This window comes from Motacilla alba, chromosome 9 (genome assembly GCF_015832195.1).
Source record: "Motacilla alba alba isolate MOTALB_02 chromosome 9, Motacilla_alba_V1.0_pri, whole genome shotgun sequence".
Lineage (NCBI taxonomy): Eukaryota > Metazoa > Chordata > Aves > Passeriformes > Motacillidae > Motacilla > Motacilla alba.
This window is the reverse complement of record NC_052024.1, coordinates 10,540,461-10,553,428: the sequence shown is the minus strand read 5'-3', so window position 1 is coordinate 10,553,428 and position 12,968 is coordinate 10,540,461. Positions and strand designations below refer to the sequence as shown.

Genomic DNA, 12,968 nt, shown 5'->3' with positions numbered 1-12,968 from the left:
CCCATTTGTGACGTAACCTTTCTACTCAGGAGACTGTTTGTACTGGTAGCTTGATGGATAAAAAAAGCAAATCAAATGCTAATAGTCTGCATATATTCATGATCCCTAGGATATGGCTGTAGCTTTAATAGTCCATATAAATTGGATGTTGGTATGGAAGTGTATTTGTAAAACTTGTAAGAATCAGAAGGGTTTAAATGTGAACGGGGAGGAGCCAGAAGCAAGTGGAAACTCTTCAGTGCATGTTTTGCATCTCTTGTCTTAGCAGTATTTTAGTTGAAAAGTTCTTGAATTATTGTAGTTTTTTTTGGTGAATATCTAAAACAAAACAAAAATCTTTACAGGAAAGTAATCTTTTAAAATATACTTCAGAATAAATGAAGCCTGATCAGTTTAGCTTACATAAAACTCGAGATTCCTGCCAAGTGAAAATTATGTAATAATGTCTGTTACTCCCATAATAAAAACATTTCATGGGGAAAATTAAATTTCATGCCTTAATCTTCTATTGGGAAAAGGAAAATCCAAATACTCAAGATTACTCAAGGTGAGTAATGTTTCTCTCAAGGCGAAACATTCCCAAGTTTACCTTGATGGTGTTTGCTATTGTGACCTCAAGAGTTTTATTTCACTTGCTTTTGATAGTTAACAATATTTCTTACAGTATCATAAATAAAAAATAATTGCTGGAGTTTGGAGAAGATGCTGATAATTTAATCTTTTCAGACTGTCACACTCTTAGATGGGGCACAGAAAATGTTGAATATGTACTGTCTATGTGCATTCATCTGAGTAATTGCCTAAATGAGAATAATTCAGAAGAAAGTAGAAGGAGGAAAGTTATCAAGAAAAACAGTCATATTACTGAAGTTTTACTGTTTTGACTCTAAGTGAATTAGAATTTGGTTATCATCTGGATGGTTAAACTTGATACTTGTTTTCTACTGAGATTCAAGTTTGTGTTGAAATCCTGAAGAGGATGGGGAAGCTTTCTGGTCGGTAGTATGCTTAGCTCTGTCTTTACTACTAGACTTCTGTCATTTCATTGGAAGAAGTTCATTTTAAAGCTTGTGGAACTCTTACCAGTTCCACTTAGTCTACTCGGTTAAACTTTGTGGTGTTTGGGGTCATGGGTAGGAGCAGGACACTTAAATTGGAAGTCTACATTCTTCCCCATCCTCCATGGATGTTTGCAGAGCTCAACTCAAAAGCTGTCTAGTCCTGGCTTAATAGCATATGACCATGTAATCAGCAGTTCTTTAACTTTGGAACTTCTTTCAGCATTAATATTAGACTAGTTTGAGATTTTTCAAAGGTTAGTGGTTCTTGGGCCTTCTGTACCAGTAGGATATGTGCAGTAGAGTTTTCCTGGTGCCACCTGAGTCAAAAACTGCATTTTATCCAGGGAAGTGCAAGTGAGATGTCTCTTGCCTTAGAAATTATTTATACTGTCCTGTTTTAAATGCTGATGGGCATTCTCTTTTGAGTCTTGCAGATGATAATTCTGAGTGGGTTTCAAAGTAAGTGTGGAATATATGAAGATGTAACTTAAGTCTTAAATTTTATCCATGGTGTGTAGTATTATCCTTGTCCTTCAGTCAGAACTCATACAATAAACCATTTTTTTCATGCAGCTGAGAGCTGCTTAGAAGACCTCTTAGAGCTTATCTATGTGAAACTCGTTCCGGTCTCTGACATCACAAGTTTCCTGTCTCATTTGACTGCCTTCATTGGTGGTGTGCATTTCTTCATTCCTCTTGCTTCTGCTGTTAGCAAACAGTGCTCAGTCCTTTGAACTGGTAGATCTTGCAGCCAGAAAATAACTGGTATGGTTGAGCTTTCCTACCAAGTGGAACTGGCTGCATTCCCATTCTGAGGACTTGTTTTTTGGTTTTTGTTTTTGTTTTTAACTGAAGAGTAAAGATGTAAATAATCATAACTGTATAAAGACTTAATGCCTGGAATCTGGAGGTAGATGAGTATATATCTATTTTTGAGAAGAGATCTTTGACAGATGCTCTAGTCTTGTGCTTTACTCGGCTAGGTTAATGATTAAGTGAATAATTCAGTAGTCTTGCGCACTAAAAAGATCTGAACTTATCTGCAAAACTCAGATGTAAGAAGATGTTTTATTCATTTAAAATGACTAAATAATTGTGTGCTTTGCAAAACAATTACACTGGTAGTGATTTGTAACTGCATTGGGTGGTTCTTTTGAAATGCTGCTTTAATATTAGGAGCTGATATGGAAAAATTGGTAGCTGTAAATTAATATGTGTAAATGCTACAAAAATAAACAATATTCCACCTACAGGTCTGTATCTGTACCTTGGAATCCTGATAGCTTTCTGTTTTGACTTTCTGCTGACAGGTCACATTTAGGGCAGGCAAAGCATAAGGCACATAGCCCTCCTGAGAGTAGAAAATCTATTTCAAAGACACCCAAAGTGCAGTCTAATACTACTTCTGAGCAGTCCAAGGGACACTTTTCTAAAAGGTAATTGTGCTTCCTATTCATATGTTAACCAGTGTTATCTGCACTTGAAAAACTTGTATAATTATTGAGTTACATAGAGTTCTAATAAAACCTATGACTAATGGATATTTAACTAATCTAGGTGTTGCATTCACTGGATACATTTCAGTATTTCCAGTTCTGTTTGTTTTTTTCTTTTTCTAATTCACCAAGTAAGAGCATTCCATCAGTGATGGGGAGGAAATGATTTCTGCATAACTAGTCCTGGAATACTTGCAAGGTCTTTCTCCCCTTCTTCTGCTTCATGTTGGGGGAAGATTACCTGAGGAGTTTCGAGCATTGTCCAATATGAATTGAAATGTGCAATAATATAAGGGCCTGTAGTCCTGTGTTCAGGGTAATCTTGGTATTGATGGTCTTCTCTTTGTATGCTTCTGCTATAAACACACTGGAACAGTTTTCAGTTACATAGAAGAGAATTTTGCCAGTTTTGTATGTGATTCTCTACATCAATTTAAAGATTGAGAAACTATCCTTTCTTTAAGAGCCTTTCTTGAACTAGAATCCAGTTATGACTAGTTATGCATTACTGAACACTCCTTACTCTCTTGTGGAACTTATATTCTCAAACATTCTGTTAATAGCTTCATGGCTTGATTTTTTTTTTTTTTTGGTTGGTTTTAATCAGTTTGACATATATATATAAAAGTAAAATCTATTCCACTTAAATTTCCTTTTTAAAATAAGTGGTGTATTGTGCTTTTATTTTGCAAACTACTTAGGTTTTATGCTAGCAAATATGTGCAATATGACTTTGCATTCAAGCATGTGGGGGCTTTTGTTTGTTTGCTTCAGTGTAAACTGAACGGTGTTTCTTACATGCAGTATCCTTTATTATTAAACAATGATGACATTTATCATGCAAAATTCTTACAAACTGTAAGGCTTCTTGAGTTCAACTCTAATGCTGTTCCTGCTTACTTCTACAGAGGCTGTAGTTCATCTGCTGTTTTAATACCACAACAAGAAGATCCAGAGAGAGTCAATACTTCAGAAAAGCAAAAAACGGGGCAAGTGCCTAAGAAAGACAATTCTCGAGGAGTTAAACGCAGTGCTAGTCCAGATTACAGGAGGACCAATTCTCCTAGCTCTGCTAAAAAACCCAAAGCACTTCAACACACTGAAACTTCCTCAGAAACTAACAAGCCACATACTAAATCTAAGAGAAGACACTCAGACCAAGAGCAGCCCAAGTCTACACAATTGCCATCAACAAGCAAGGCTCACACCAGAAAGGGTGGAGCTGCTGGTAGCTCCCGAAGTCAGAAAAGGAAAAGGACAGAGAATCTGTCTTGTATAGAGAGTGGGTCATCAGTTGAATCAACTGGCACTGAAGAAAAGTCAGCAAAAGTCTCCAAGCTGGCTTCAAAATCGGTGACCTCAGCCAAAGCTGGGTGTAGCACCATCACCGATTCTTCTTCTTCAGCTTCCACCTCCTCCTCCTCTTCTGCTGTTGCCTCTGCTTCTTCTACTGTTCCTCAGGGTGCCAGAGTGAAACAGGGAAAGGACCAGAGTAAGGCTAGACGTTCCCGTTCTGCATCCAGCCCCAGTCCAAGAAGGAGTAGCAGGGACAAAGAACCAAGTAAAACAGGTGGCTCTTCAAAGTTTGACTGGGCTGCTCGATTTAGCCCAAAAGTCAGTCTCCCTAAAACAAAACTGTCTCTACCAGGCTCTTCCAAGTCGGAGACATCAAAACCTGGACCTTCAGGACTACAGGCTAAGCTAGCAAGTAAGTCATTCTTTTCTGGAAGAATAAACACATATGTTTTAAAATCAAGTCTTCTAAACAAATATTTGTTTTTTTCAAGCTGCTTGTGATCTTCCTAGAAAAATTAACTTTTAGTATGTTCTGCTGAGTTAAGTAAAGCTGTGACTGAAATTATTTACAGCTAAAGCAGACAATTTAACTTCAGTCAGTGTTCTGTGAATTTAAGTTGCTTCTGTGTCTAACAAATCAATTTTAAGAATAAAATACATGCAAAATAATTGGATGTTGTGATGGGGGCATATATGTTATAAAACACCCTTGATTATATTCCTTTTGTCAGATTTTTTTTCCCCCCTCATTTTCTTAAGTCTTCTCTTTGGAAGTGGGAATGATAAATGCTGGAAAACAAATAGATAATATGTGGTATTTTCTTTGAGACTTCCCTGTTTCTTCCTTGTTGTGAGAATCTGATGTTTAAGAGCTATAGTCTTGTAAACCTGGTGTACATAGTGCTGGGGATATTAGTCACTTTATTTTCTAAGTTGTTCTTACAAAGTATGGCTTCTCTCTGGTGCTGAGTTTGAATAGCAGCTACTGTTCCTGAGCATGATCACTGAGAAATGCAGGCTGTTTCCAAACCTGCTTGCTAGTATGCAGATATGCTTGTAGCTCCATTGTCTTGAACAATTTTTCTTTAAAAAATGTGTTTTACTGTCTTTGTATACTGAATGGTTTATTTGCTGCATGCATTCTCTCAAACTTGATGTAAGAGGTTGGATTCCTAAGCTCTTTACTTAGGCATGATCACAAGTAGCTTGTCCAAATGGGGACACATCCATAGTTAATGCTAATGCTGGAAATAGGTGAAATAATCAAAAGCCAACTGGCTCTCTTTCTGTATACTCAACATAGGTCAGTTAAATTTACAGGTGTGCTTTGGCTAATGTGCATGACTGGAGTATTGATTCTGGAATGACCTAACAGATGAAGAATGACATTTGGGAAGGAGAGAGGAGTTATTTGCTTTACAGCAAAGCTGGTTTGTTTTTTTTTTTCCTACCTGCTCTGGGATTCAAGACTACCAGGTGATGAATTCCAGAACCAAAACTCTAAATTTGCATGGGGTGGAAGGAGGGGGAAGTGAGTAGAAGTCAGGGACCAGTGGGAATGACCAACAAGTTCTGAGAAGTCAGGCTACAGACAACAAAGAAAGGTAACAGGAAGGAGAAAGAATTTACCTCAAACAAAGGAAGAACAAGATGAAGGCAGAGAGCAATTCATGTGATAAGTTACAAAAATTCTTGAAGGAGTGAGAAGGGGAAGGGTGGAATAGCAAAATGTTAAGAGTTCTGTGTGTATGTCTTGTGTACCTTGGAAAAACAGCTTTGAGAATGTGAGCCTAAACTGTTACTGCAAAGACTGAACTGAGAAAGATACCCAGACTTTACTTTCAGGTCATAGAGCTAAAGGTTTTTTGCTAGAAGATGCTCAAATATATGTGACAAAACCAAGTTGGTGGAGACTGCAGATGTCTGTATAAAATGTCACTGCTAAGGGGCACCAAGCATGGTGAGAGATGTTTCTACATGCAATGGAAAACCAAGTTATTTTCTGTAGATGACATTTCAATTTGAGGGAGGAGAAAAGTACTAACAGGGTGATATTAGGAAGTCTAAAATGTCTAATACCTCTTTCCCATAGATTGCAGCAAAACATACTCCAGTAAATATCATTGATCACCAAATATCACTGTAAGAGCTCAGCCAAGAAGAGAAGTCTTAAACGATGATATTTTCAAACAGTCTCAGCCTTTCAAATAGTGCTCTCTGACAACAGGTTGAGGTGATCTTGGAATCAATAATAACTACTGTTAGCTTAGTCTTTTTAAAAGTGTGTGTGACATACACTTTCAAACTATTTGGAAAAATTTGAAGTATTTTAACAAAATACACATTTTGCATAATGCTGAGAAGTGTCATGCAAATATAAAAAAATAAACCACTAGGATAGGTTTTTGAGAAAGAATGGAGTAGTTCAAATTTGTTTTCTGTAGCTGACCAGTAACCTTAGAGGATAAGGGAACAGAAGAAAGTGATGTCTTCCATGAATATTAACACTGTGGGGCTTTCTAAAGCAGGAAGGCAAAGAGTGATCTAGATGAAATTGAGGTGTACACCCATTTACCTGGAAACAAATCCTTAGAAGTCATAGTAATTCTGTGTAGAAACGAAAAACTTAAACATGATAGGCTTTAATAGGTGTATAGGTTATGAAACATGTTTGGAGAAGGCTGAAATAGGGCTTAGTAGAATAGTAGAATACAATTAGTGGGAGATAAAGAAGAAAACATAACAACTGCAATAACATCAGGAAAATTATAGGTGGAAGTGGCTCTAGGAAAATAAGTGGGAGGAGAGGGTGGATTATTCAGGCTGACATAAAATCATAGAATGGTTTGGTGGAAAGGGATCTTAAATTCCAAACCCCCTGCCACAGGCAGGGCCACCTTCCACTACACCAGGTTCTCAAAGCCCCATCTGATAAGTCATGTCTATATAAATGCAATGCTGTTCTCTTCTGGAGATGATGCAGAGGAGTGCAAGAATCATTGTTAGGGGTTGTGATCTTTGAAAGAAAAATAAGAGCAGCTGATCTGACTTGATGTACTGAAGGGAAGGATGAGGAGAATACCCTGAGGTTTCTTGTCCAGTCTTCCTGGATAGCTAAATAGGTGTTAAATCCAGCCCAGGTGACTTTCAGAGTGTTAAGCTCTACACAGCAGTCTCCATAACAGAGAAGTGACATCACTGAAAAACAACTAAAGAATATGTTAGAATAATAAAAACAGGCTACACTAAAGTTCTTCACATCTATTTGAGTAGATGAATATTTCTTCATGGGGGAAAGGGGGAAGAGAGGAAGAAAGCAAGTTTCTAGTTTTGTTCTTGTGACTTGACTATTTTCACATCCCTTTTAGGTGGTATCTGTTGGAGGGGCTTTTTAAACGTTGCAAGTCGGGTCCTGTTACTGATTATGTAACAATATAAAATCAAGCTCAATTACGTTTCCATTCTGCTGTCCTTTGTGTATTGTCTTGTGGCCCCTAAGTAGGAAGATGCTGGCAACAATGGCTGAGACAGCGCTAAGAGTGGGGTAACTTAGGATAGCTGTCCCTGCCTGCGAAGTCTCTACCTAGTACTTGGAGATTTAGGGGGTTAGGGAGATTATTGGTGTATGCACTGAAAAGCCATGTGAACATAAAGATGGAGTGTGAATGGTATGTAACTCCTGCTTTGAGGGATTTGGCTTTGGGATTTGACTCCTCACTTTGAGGTGATGGAGAAAAGAGTCAGAAAATAGCTCTGAATCAGTTTTTTTGGGATTGTGGGTACAGTGCTGGTTTGGGTGATGGTAAATTAGAGCCTTGGAATTGTGGATTTGGGATTGAGGCAGTTAAATGGCTAGCTTAGAGATACTTTGTTTAATTGTGGTGACAGGCTGTGTGGGGCTTTAATAAGAGCTGGGGATATCTGGGTTGGTACTGGGGGACGGTAATAGTGGAATATTACAAGAACAGGAGGCTGCCTTGCCTTCCCCTGCTACAGCTCTTTTTACACTATCTCAGGTAGTGAGAAGAGCAGCCTCACACAGGAGCCAATCTGAAGACTAAAAGTCTAGTCCTAACAAGTAAATCACACCTGATTGCCTTTCTGAACTACAGATGAAGGTTTCTAGGTTACAAACTGTGAAAGTTAGACAAACTTTGATTTGGCTTGGATAATACATTCAGACTTAATAAGTGATTGCAGTATAGCTGCATTCAGAACTTTTCTTTTGCACAACAAAATCTTCCGTAAAAAATGCTGACAAGTAAACACACGTAAATGTGAAGTTAAGATATTTTAGTTTGATTTGTTAGGCTGTGCTATTTCAGGTTTAGCCTGTTTGAATGTATTTTCCTTCTGACTCATAAACATGAGTGCTTGGCATGCAAAATAGGATGATGTCAGGGCACAGGCAATACATGTCTCCCATAAGCCTGTGCTTCTACTTCAAATCTGAAGTTTTTGCAGGTGCTTAAATCTGATTTTCTTTGGGGGGTTTGGATTAGAGATCGTTTAGGTTAACTTGACACCCACAAATCTCTGAGCCCTGATGGGATGCACCTACAAGTGTTGAAGGAGCTGGCAGATGTTACTGCTAAGCCATTCTCCATCATCTTTGAAAGGTCATGTAGAACAGCAGAGATGCCTGAGGAAAGCCATGGTCACTTCAGGAAGGGCAAGGAAGAGGACGTTGGGAACTGTAGTCTGGTCAGCCTCACCTCCATCCCTGGAAAGATGATAGAAGAGCTCATCCTGCATTGTCTTCTCTAAGCACATGAAGTAGAAGAAGGTTATCAGTGGTAGTCAACATGGATTCACTGAGGGGAAGTAATGCTTAACTAGTCTGATAGTCTGCTGTGATTGAATGGCTGGCTGAGTAGATAGATGAAGGGAGAGCAGTGGATGTTGTCTGTCTTGACTTCAGCAAGGCTTTTGACTCTGTCTCCTGTAGCATCCTTGTAGCTCAGGAAGTGTGGGTGAGGTGAAGGACAGTGGACTGGGTTGAGAACTGACTGGATGGCAGAGTTCAGAGGTTGTGATCAGCAATGCTGTGTCCAGTTGGAGGCCTGTAGCTGGCCGTGAGTCGATACTGGGTTCAGTCCTGTTCTGCTGGTTCATCAGTGACCTGGATAAGGGGATAGAGTGCAGCCTCAGCAAGTCTGAGGATACAAAAGTGAGGTGTGGCTGATACACCAGAGGCTGTGCTACCATTCAGCTAAACCCGGAGAAGCTGCAGAGTTGGGTGGAGGGGGGACCTAATGAAGTTCAAAGGCAAGTGCAGGGTCACACATCGATGCAGGTTAGGAGCTGGCCTGCTGAAAAGCAGCTGTGGGGAGAAGGACCTGGGGGCCCTGGTGGAGAAGAGGCGGTGGATGAGCCAGCAGTTCTTGTGGCTAAGAAGGCAAACAAAATTCTGGGATGCGTTAGGAAGAGCACTTCTAACAGATCAATGAAGTTGATCCTGCTCCTCTACTCTGCTTTGGGGGAGGCCTCACCTAGAGAGGTATGTCCAGTTCTGGTCTCCCCAGTTCAAGGAAGACAAGGAACTACTGAAAAGGTCTAATGGAGGGCAGTGAAGGTAATGAAAGGACTGGAGCATCTCTCATGAGGAGAGCCTGAGATAATCTGTGCCTGTTTAGCCTGGGGAACAGATGATTTACCAATACATACAAATACTTCAGGGTGGTTGTCAAGAGATTCAGCCAGACTCTTTTTTCAGTGGTGCCCAGCACCAGGACAAACAGCAGAGGACAGAAAACTGAATACAGGAAGTTCCACTGAATAAGAGGAAAAACCTCTTTGAAGGTGGCAGAGCAGTATAACAGGCAGCCCAGAGAGACAATGGAGTCTGCTTTTCTGGAGATACTCAAAACGTGCCTGGACATGACCAGTGAACCTGCTGTAGCAGTGGAGTTGAATGGTCTCTGAAGGTTGCTTCAGCCCTAACCTTCCTTGTGAGTCTGTGACAATTGCTGTATGTATTACAGAAATAGTGCTGAGTAAACAACTTCTGGAGATGAACATCAAACCAAATCCTCTGAGAGCCCTTGCTATCTGTCTGTGACAGCATGACCAGTGTGTTCCTCCATCAGGCATACACAGGGCATCTTTAATCTCGTTTTCCTGAACATTGGTTGTGCTCTATTTGCTTGTAAATACTTGCCACTTTCAGCCTCCTGCAACTCCTAAAGACACAGGACTAACCTTCAATTTGGAGGCTGTGCTGGCTATCCCAAATTTTAATGACTGTGTGAGTGAAAGGAAGAAAGCTCAGTCTGAAGAGATTAGCAGTCCTGAAGTTATGGTATTGGGAAGACTCAAAGGATTTGCAGAAGATGCAGGTGGTAAGAGTAAGATTGACTTAAAGTTGATTAAGAAGGCTTCTTAAGGGCAGAGTGGCATTGAACAGCAGGAAGGGAACATGCTGTGAGAAGACTTTCTTTGCTTTCTCTTTTAGCCTTTAAAATAAACAGGGGGAGGTGGAAGCTCAGTTGTACCCTGGTAGATGCTCAGAGACAGAAAAGTAAAGACTTGGGAAAAGAAGAATGTAGAAAGATCTGACAAATAGAATATTCTTGAGCAGCAGGAGAAAATGTGCTCGGTGTTTCTGGATGCTCAAGGTGGGATGTATTCTGCAGCTCACCCACCAAGCAGTAACTGGGTAACTGTACATTCTCTACGGCCCTCTCAAGTAGTTCAGTTTAAAGAGATGGCTCAGCTAATTTAATGCCTTTTATGGAAAAGGACAACCCATTTTATTACATCTTTGCCCTGCTGCTTGATGGTGTATGTACTCATCTGACCCTTTAAGCAAGTTCAGCTCACCAAACTGGCAGAATACTGAAACAAAGTGTGTGTCAGATGTGTACTTTATACATCTTGGGATTGATTTGGGGAAAATAAGAGATGGATGGGCAGGCCATACTTTTAAACAACAGTAAGCTGTTAAGCTGACTCTGCTGCTTTGTGAAACTCTTGCCCTTAGCAGAAATCCTGTTTTGATACAAGCTAAGTCAACCTTCACTTACAGTGGATGTGTGGTGTCTCATCAATAGCCTGTTACTAAGCTAATATGAAGTTACCTAACTTAAGTTTGACTACTTGAAAATGACTGCCCACAGATTTGAAATAGTAAATGGTGTGCTGACATAAAGGATGAAAATGTGCCTTTTTCCCCCAGTGAACTCTAGTGTATCAAGGTGATTATTTTATTCTTCTAATGTAAAGCATTATTTTATTCTTCTAATGTAAAGCAAAAGTGCATTTCACCATAGTGTTACAGGTACTGAGTGACCTAGTTTTCCATATGTGTTATACATGAGTGTATCTCTGAACTCAGTGGGGTAGTACAGTGTTATACCTAGTGCCAGTTGAAGAATGTGTTCTAGTGTAAAATACATCAACATTTCCCTCGGAGCTGGTTGTATCACTGTACTTCTGAGTGCTTGAGAAGTGTAGCTATGGCATGGGATCCTGCTGCAATCATGTCAAATGAGTTTTGTCTTGTATCTACCTTACAACATGTTTTCTTCTGTCACACCTATCTCATTCTCACCCCCAGTATTACACATACTATATGTAAGTAAAGGTTTGAGTCATTGTGTAGTGGTAACTTAAACATACAGTTTTGGTTTCAAAGCATGTGTAGTAAAAATGCTGCTACTTCCTGAATATTCAGAAAAGTTACATTTGTTCTATATGTACAGACCATATGGAAATTGAAGTGACTGGCCTGCTTCAGTTCAGTGCTTGGTGGCTTTTAATTACAGAACATTGTTGTTTTCTTAAGGTTGCCAAATTTCTTGAGTTGCTAAGCCAAGTGTGTAGTAAATACATAAATATCAGGTTAACCTTCATCTGCATAGACCTTAACTGCACACAGCATTGTGTTTCTGGATCAAATATGCTGTGGTGTTTGAAAGGTCACACTCTTGGCCAGATCAGTAGTAGTTTTATAGATCTCTTTTCCTTTTCTGTTAAATATCCAGTCAGAGGCTGCATAGTTATCATTTCATCCCTCAGTACCACAACTCTGCATTCCTGGAATGTTTTAGGATTAAGGAAATAGGAGCTAGTTTGATAACTTCTGAACTCAAATGCATTGCATGTTTAAGTATGTTTTATTTCTGCTTTGTTGCCAGAAGAGGGAGCAGCGGTCCAACTTTCTTTTCAAAATTGTTTGCATCTGCTCTAGTAATAAGATGTCTGAATTCAATGTTACAATGTTCTATTATATTTATTTGTGGAGGTGTGTGGATGGGGTCACTGCAATGTCAAACTAGGCCTGATAAAAAAATTTTTGTTTTTACGCTAAATTATCAGTTTTGTGCTTTGGAAGCTGCCATTGGATATTTCAACCCGATAGTAAGCCTGCTGAGAATCATCTGAGAATGTTACATTGCATGGAGTTTTTGTGTGTTTAACCTGCTTCTGTGGTGGGATGTTACCAGAACAATGGCTTTGTCACCTAGAGCAAATTATTATCAATTGGGTCAGTTTTCAACAGTGAAAATGCTTGTAAATTAAAGACGAGCTCCTTTTCCAAAGCCATGAGGATATTCTTGCTTATTTACATCAAGGATGGCCTTATGACAGTAAGAGGGGCTGAATGGCTGTAGTTGAAATAGGAACACAAATAATACATGGGATAGATCTCAGCACTGACAGTGGTTGTCTCCTGGAGGAGAGCATTGTTCTGATTGAAGACAGTTATTTTAAAGTCAGATTAGTGTGAATAAAACTGACTAAAATTTGAGATTGCAGCCACTACTGCCTTCCCTCCTGAAAGTTTCTTTTATAGTTTCTTTTTTTTTTTTTCTGTTTAAGGCTAAAACATCTTTTGATTGTTGGAACGTAGAAATAATACACTTGTATCCTGTAATGTGATGACCTGTTTAGCATGAGAAAGATGCTCTATAGCTGTAGTATATAGGTCCCTACATAAAAACTTCAGTATAATCCTTAGTCAATGAGTAAAATTAAATATCTGAACCTTTCTTTTACTGGTATAGCAGTTCAATGTAGGCTGACTAAAATTGATGTAGGCTTATTGTGGTTCTTATATAGAAGCTGTTCTTCTACATGGAGGTTACCTGTACACAAAAGTTTAATTTCTTTG

At 39.3% G+C, this 12,968-nt stretch overlaps 1 protein-coding gene across 11 annotated transcripts in view; it reads left to right on the top strand.

Annotated features, from left to right (window-relative positions):
* TRIP12 (thyroid hormone receptor interactor 12) overlaps positions 1-12,968 on the top strand; it is an 81,045-nt gene that overhangs the window by 33,915 nt on the left and 34,162 nt on the right. For 7 of the 11 annotated variants that reach the window (XM_038146351.1, XM_038146348.1, XM_038146356.1 and 4 more), the window contains exons 3-4: positions 2,372-2,497; positions 3,466-4,265. The exons of 1 other annotated variant lie outside the window; for it this stretch is intronic. In XM_038146351.1, coding sequence (XP_038002279.1) covers positions 2,372-2,497; positions 3,466-4,265 — 926 coding nt within the window. The remainder of the gene's footprint in view (positions 1-2,371; positions 2,498-3,465; positions 4,266-12,968) is intronic. 3 more of the 11 variants (XM_038146357.1, XM_038146358.1, XM_038146355.1) reach the window with 2 other exon arrangements.